General features: G+C 51.7%; 1 protein-coding gene across 1 annotated transcript; it reads left to right on the plus strand.

The window, feature by feature from the left end:
* The first annotated feature begins 3,220 nt into the window (after nt 1-3,220).
* Nucleotides 3,221-5,283, plus strand: LOC119311184 (serine carboxypeptidase-like 2). The gene has a single exon (XM_037586815.1). It carries the CDS (start codon nt 3,380-3,382, stop codon nt 4,811-4,813), a length of 1,434 nt encoding a protein of 477 aa, XP_037442712.1. The 5' UTR covers nt 3,221-3,379; the 3' UTR covers nt 4,814-5,283.
* Nucleotides 5,284-7,213: the final 1,930 nt, after the last annotated feature.

Consider the following 7,213-nt stretch of genomic DNA (forward strand, 5'->3'; position numbering starts at 1 on the left):
ATTTGGTCACACATGCTTGAATTGAAGGTAAACTTCTTGCTTTCTAGCCGATCTTGCTGTGTGAACGGCTTTGAAGATAAGCAAACGAATGGTTCAGATTTAGAATCTTCCCATTCGGCTATACATTGTGTTTTCCACTCTATCTCCGGTGTCTTTGGATAAGATATTATATTAGCATCGGATTTCTCAAAAGAAATTAACCTTGGCTTTAAACTTTCGATACGAAAATATTTAGAACACACATGTCTCAATTGAGACAAAGTGCAAGCCAAGTAAGAAATAAGCAAAGCTACCCAACTAGATATGAACTTTAGATAAAGCAACGGGGAAAGCTTTGGCCACAACAATAAGTCATTATCGGTCTTTATAAATGGTGCAATGGGTTGACCGATATAGTCTATAACAATTTTGTTGCTAACAAGTAAATTACCCTTGTTCATTGGTCTTTCAAAATTACTTATTAGAATTTTTCTTATAGAAGCATCGACAATAAAGTTGCGACCAAATCGGAAGATAGGCAAGTCACTTGCTAGACATACCTCTTCACTTACGTTGGGAGAGCATGATGGTTGTATCACTTGAATAATACTTTGTTCCACTTTTGAATGACTCTCCAATGCCTTGGCATCCTCCTTTTCTTTTTCTTTGATAGATTCGGTACACATACTATTTGATTCGGCTTTTTTAATAACCGAATTAACTTTGTTATCCGAATCACCACTCTTTCTTTCTTTGATTTGCAAGGTTGCTTGTTCTTGTCTAAATTCAGCAAACATTGTAGCTAGTCTATCTTTAAGCTTTTTTCGACCAATTTCAGCCCAATCTTCATCGGATTGCCCCCCAATACTTTGAGACGCTTTCGGCAATGGTGTGTTGCCGAATTTCTGTAATTGTGCAGGGGCAACATGATATGCTACGTTACTAGGTAAAGACACATGCGCTCTGGTAGAATTCTCACTTATTCGGCCATGAGCATGAAGGTGCGGAGCCGAATCACGAATATCTACAATTGCGTATGGTGCCGAAAAATTCGTAGCATGAGGTGTAGCATACGATGTTTGAGGGTAATTGGCCGAATAACAAGTAGTGGCATGGCCAATTCCCCTATCCACTGGCACGTTTGGATTAACATACTGCAAGTTATTTGCCGATGAATAAAAAGTCGAAACACTTTGTTGCATACTATTGGAAGTTCCTACATGGGGTGTCTCAACATGATTAACCGAACTCCTCATGTTGTTCATCGGCATATAGATTTGTGGGGTTGCCGATGCATGGGAGTTGGGATACATATGTTGCATGTTGCTAAAATTATATGAAGTTGAAGCATGAAGATTATTCTGAATCGGCTGTTGCACATAATTAGATGCATGATTGATAAAACTAGGGCTAGCCGATACAATATACTCATTAGACGATCTAGCAACAACATATGTATTATTTGCATCTACATAAGTGAATTGGGTATTCATGTTACCTTTGTAGATTGCAAACCCTAGATGACGATCTCTTCGTAGCAAGAACGGGCTGGAGACCGTTCAAAGCTTCGTCCCCAGCGGAGTCGCCAAAAAGTGTGTTCACACACGAACACGTCGCTGTGTACCCTCGACACCGGGGGTGATGCACCGCAGCTCATGTCGAAGGAGACCCGCCGGAAGCGCGGTACACAAGACAATCCGGCGGGCGTTTTTGTAGACCCGAAACCCCACACGCCCGGGAGGGACCCCGTCAGGACGCGTGGAGGCTATGGGCTGCCCTAGGTCGACGTGATCGCCCCTAGGGCCTCGAGATTCGCCGCCCTTCAACAAGAAGAACAGACGAAGAACGAGGAAGAAGAAGAACTAGGGTTAAGGAGAAAAGATAAAAGATAAAAGTGGTAGATGATTGTTCGATTGTGTGTTGTTCAATCGGCCGTCAACCTTTAGGTATATAAGAGGCGGCTGGACTTCCCATGCAAGGAAAAGGCTTGGATTCACGTTCAAAACCCTAGTCAAATTCGGATTGGTTTTGTCCGAACTTTCCAAAACTGTTCGGTTTAAACTTGCTGCATCTCGTGGGTCTTTTTTGTGGTGGTAAAAGATCTCGGATGGAAACGAGCCCAAAAGCAATCTTGACCGTTTCGACGAGACGAGCAACTTTTATGTTGAACGTTTTTTGATCAGAAGTCATCTTGAGGGTCAAATCGGTCGCGCAAAATAGGCTATCCTCGCGCTACCCATCAGACAGGCTGTCTGGTGGGGCGCGCCAGTTTTTTGCCTCCTGACAGGGCTGTATTCCGATGGCTCTAACTTTTGCATACGAACTCGGATTGGAACGATTTTTATATCAAAATCGACCTTTTCGACGAGACAAAGACAATCCATGTAGATAATGTTTCCATTTAAGGTCGTCTTGGGGGCTTAATCAGCCAAACTGTACTCTGAATATAAGATCTTAGTACTTTGAGCATAGTTTCGGCCTTCGAGATGAAATCGGACTGCGATGACCCAAACTTCAAACATGTTCATATCGACAATACGGAACTCTTTCATGAAGATCACTTCTCCATTTGACGCCATTTTAAATAAGTTATTGACCGTGCCAAAATCTGGTGTCAACAACCGCCACAACGCGGCGCCACTCATTGAACCACCGTCGACACGCGCTGCCACTTGCCGTCGTGCCTCCCTGAGCCGCGTCGTTGCTCGCCCCTGTGACTGACGCTGGCCCTAAGCCGTTTGTATGCTTGTTTAATGGAAAATGCAAAAAAATAATTTTGGAGAAAGGAACTGAGAAAAGTAGGTGTGAGACAACTCACCCTAAATTATACAGACATCCCGTAAAACGATTGGTTTCGGGAAGTTATTGCAGTTGCTCTAACCAACCATTATTTGGTTCTTTTTATGAAACTGTTGTCAGTTTGAACATAGGGCCCCAAATCCAAACGGTTTTTACACTCTGCAGGTGAATAATAGTAGACGAGTCAACACTCGCAAAAAAGAAGAAGACGAGTCGAGAGATTAGACTTAAGGGGGAAGTGAAGTGTTTTTAAACGGTCAGGATTGCATCTTTGGAACCGTACGGAGAAAATTGCGGGGTGTAGTATGCTGTCGCGGTCGCGAGTTTACTTCTCATCATCGTTGCAATCGGACGTATGAATTGTCGATCGAGGTTGATCGGTCTCTCCGGAAACCGACCAAGTAGCTTACGTGATCAGTGACCGCACCTCTCGTACATATGCCGTGTGCGCCGTTCGTCTCGATAAGATCTTAGGTCCTCACGCTCACGCCGGCAGATTTGTTACATCTGGACGGCGTCGCCACTTGCACTCCCACGCTGCAACATAGCTGCCTCCACTCCTCCACACACTAGCGCCGCTGTCCAGCTGATTTGCTTCGAGATGGACATGTGCATGGGCATGGCCAAGCTGCTGCTGCTGCTGCTGCTCCTCGTGGTCACCGCCAGCCACGGCCACGCGGCGGCGGCGGCGGCGGGGAAGGAGAGGAACACGATCACGCACGTCAAGGGGTTCGACGGCCCGCTGCCCTTCGCCCTGGAGACCGGGTACGTGGAGGTGGACGAGGCGCACGGCGCCGAGCTCTTCTACTACTTCATCCAGTCGGAGCGCAGCCCGCGGGAGGACCCGCTCATCCTCTGGATCACCGGCGGCCCCGGCTGCTCCGCGCTCTCGGGCCTCCTCTTCGAGATCGGGCCCCTCAAGTTCGACGTGGCGGGGTACACCGAGGGCTTCCCGCGCCTCGTCTACTTCGAGGACTCGTGGACCCGGGTCAGCAACGTCATCTTCCTCGACGCGCCCGTGGGCACCGGCTTCTCCTATGCGCGCGACGAGGAGGGCCTCGACGTCAGCCTCACCGGCACCGGCACGCACCTCCGGGTGTTCCTGCAGCGGTGGATCGCTGATCACCCTGAGTTCGCCTCCAACCCACTCTACATCGGCGGCGACTCCTACTCCGGGTACACCGTCCCGGTCGCCGCGCTCGAGATCGCCGACCAGCCGGATAAGGGAGGGCTGAACCTCAAGGGGTACCTGGTGGGCAACGCCGGCACCGACGACAAGTACGACTCCGGCGGCAAGGTCCCCTTCATGCACGGCATGGGGCTCATCTCCGACGAGCTCTACGAGGCGGCGAAGGGCAGCTGCGGCGGGGACTTCGTGACGACGCCCAGGAACGTGCAGTGCGCCAACGCGCTCATGGCGATCACCATGGCCACCTTCGCCGTCAACCCGGTGCACATCCTCGAGCCCATGTGCGGCCTGGCGCTGCGCCCTCCGACGACCCCAATCAGCAGCATCCTCTCCACGGGCACGAGGAGAAGGTCGGCGAGGCTGCTGGTGCAGGAGGCGGACCGGCTGGCGCTCCCGGTGGAGTGCCGGGACAACGGGTACCGGCTGTCCTACACCTGGGCGGACGACGCGGAGGTGAGGGCGACGCTGGGCATCCGGGAGGGGTCGGTCGGCGCGTGGAGCCGGTGCGTCACGCTGACGCACTTCCGGCACGACGTGTACAGCACCGTGCCCTACCACGCCAACCTGACGCGGCGCGGCTACCGCGCGCTGGTGTACAACGGCGACCACGACCTGGACATGACCTTCGTGGGCACGCAGGCGTGGATCCGGACGCTGGGGTACCCCGCGGTGGCGCCGTGGCGGCCGTGGTACGCCAACCGGCAGGTCGCCGGGTTCACGACGGAGTACGCCCACAACCTCACCTTCGCCACCGTCAAGGGCGGCGGCCACACCGCGCCCGAGTACCGCCCCAAGGAGTGCCTCGCCATGCTCGACAGGTGGACCTCCGCCGACGGCAGGCTCTGAGCCTGTGATCCGACTCGCCACTCCGTTGCCATCGGTCGGAGTACTATATACATACTGCCTACGAGTACAAATGAGTGTACTGTATGTATATTTCGATTTGGAACAGGGCTAGCTGTTCACATCATTGCATGTACGGTGTCGTACTATTGATTGAAGTGCCATGCACACGAGAGGACGAAGACATAAATAAAAGTCAGAAAAAACCTGGAGAGTTCCATGGAGTCTTTCCAAATGCATGGGGTAGCTCGAGACCACCGAGCTAGCCCTATCACGTAGTACGTCTGTACTTCTCGTCTGTACTTCTGTTCCCGTGACCGAATGGGTATGAATGAACCGATAAACTGGGATGACATTGCAGATTATGATGGTGTGCAACAGCGACGAAGACGAAGGTGACTTCTTCCCATTGTTCTCCAACTTACTGGAATTGTTTGCTGGATTCAACTAAAACGAGCAAAATTTTCAGGATATGTCCACCATTGTTTGTACTAATGAAAAATGGTTCTATTGCATGAATGGTCTTAGGTTTTACGTGACACTTGACCAAGATAATCCATTATCCACATTTAGATCCTTTCCAACACGAGCTCTTTTACTGTACCCCCTAATAGATATGGACCGTCTATTATCAAAATCCAAGGGTGGTGATCCATCCATATTGCTCAACTGCGCGAGGACCATCGCCAGCAGTATCGGTACCACTGGCCGCTCCAGGTGCAGCAGTATACTTGCCATGAGGCTGATTTAGGAAGAAAAAAAAAGTCAGCCCGCCTCATGACCGAGCGAACTCGTTCTCTTCACTTGTTCTTCTCGGCTGTAAGCACGCGCCCGTCGGCTAGGATTCTAGCGGCCGCCTCGTCACTTCCATATTGTTGACCATGCTCGTGGACCGATGCTGCTACGCCGCCGGCCATGATCGTCCACCGTCAGTGCACCTGCATCGTCTTCCTTGACGAGGCCTTCTCTCCTCCCGGCTCCCCTTCCTCTCTGCCGGCGCCGCCGTTGCATCTCATCTTCTTCCGCGTCCTTACTCAGCCATGACCGTGGACTGAGCGCGATTCCAACGAGCTCCTCTTCTTCGGCAGGGCCGCACGCAACTGTCAGGCGCCATATAGCGAGGGAAATTAGAGGTAGTATTTCAGAAGCCGCCAATCGATGGACTCTATCAATCAACCAAAAAAAGAACATTTCCGTCGAGAAGGTGACTTATACTGACTAGGACGTGGACATACAATGAGGGTGATACGAGGCGCGGCTGGAGGTTCCAGAACACCACGGCCAGGTCGACCAACGTCCGACGCTCTAGGTCAAGCACGCGGGCGGAGGCCAGTGGCGAGGGCGAGCTGTGAAGCCAGGACGTAGTGGCGAGTTCGACCACGGCGGAGCCGACTACTCGTCGAGTGGGCGGCGGGGAACAGGGCGACATCACAACCAGGAAGAACACACTAATTTCTGATGGGTTAGCGTTATTCTGGAAAAAGGAAATCTGACGAGACTGCCCTCGGGAAATCAACGGCGTAGATGATTGTATACTGCTCACTTTCATCTATAGCAGTATAGGGTACCATAAAAAAATTTCAGGATATGTCCACCATTGTTTGTACTAATGAAAAATGGTTCTATTGCATGAATGGTCTTAGGTTTTACGTGACACTTGACCAAGATAATCCATTATCCACATTTAGATCCTTTCCAACACCCAGGGCCTAAAAGAGAGTGGTACTCGCCCCTGAGGCGACTCGGGCGGCGTCGCCTCCCTCTAGCCCAGCCTCCCCTCCCACTCCCTCGTTCCTTCCGTCGTCGCCAGCAAAGCTCGCGCGGTCGACGGCCGCGGCGGGGCCCACGTCGGCGTCTGGTTCCTCCCGCGAACATGTGGTCAAGGGACTTGCCAACGGATCTCGACGCTCGGCGTAGGTGATGGGCGAGAATCACATGCTGATGGGGCGCTCGACCTGGTGCGAGTACGTGTGCAGCCTCATGTTGCTCGTGTCCGTGGGCTTACATGGTGGGCTTCGGCCTAGAGCTTTTGAGACCAGGTCGGGCAAATGGTGGTGGAGCTAAATCCAACGGATCTCGGGTAGGGGTCTCGAACTAAGAGTTTAGAGATGATAGTAATGATGACATGAGTTTTTACCTAGGTTCGGGCTCTCCTGATAGATAGAACTCTGCTCTTGCTTGTGATTTATTGAGTTTGGGTGGAGTACAAAGTAGAGATGATCTATGTCGGGGGTTGGGTGCGACATATGCCAAAGGATGGCTTATCATGGTGGGAGCGAGTAGAACGTCACCGGTGCCTGGAAGCGGGATGAGGCGTAGACACGAACGCCGGCGCACTTTATCCAGGTTTGGGGCTCTCCTAGGAGATAACACCCCTAGTCCTGCTCTGCGGGGTCTCCGCAT

Source organism: Triticum dicoccoides, chromosome 5B, assembly GCF_002162155.2.
Source record: "Triticum dicoccoides isolate Atlit2015 ecotype Zavitan chromosome 5B, WEW_v2.0, whole genome shotgun sequence".
Lineage (NCBI taxonomy): Eukaryota > Viridiplantae > Streptophyta > Magnoliopsida > Poales > Poaceae > Triticum > Triticum dicoccoides.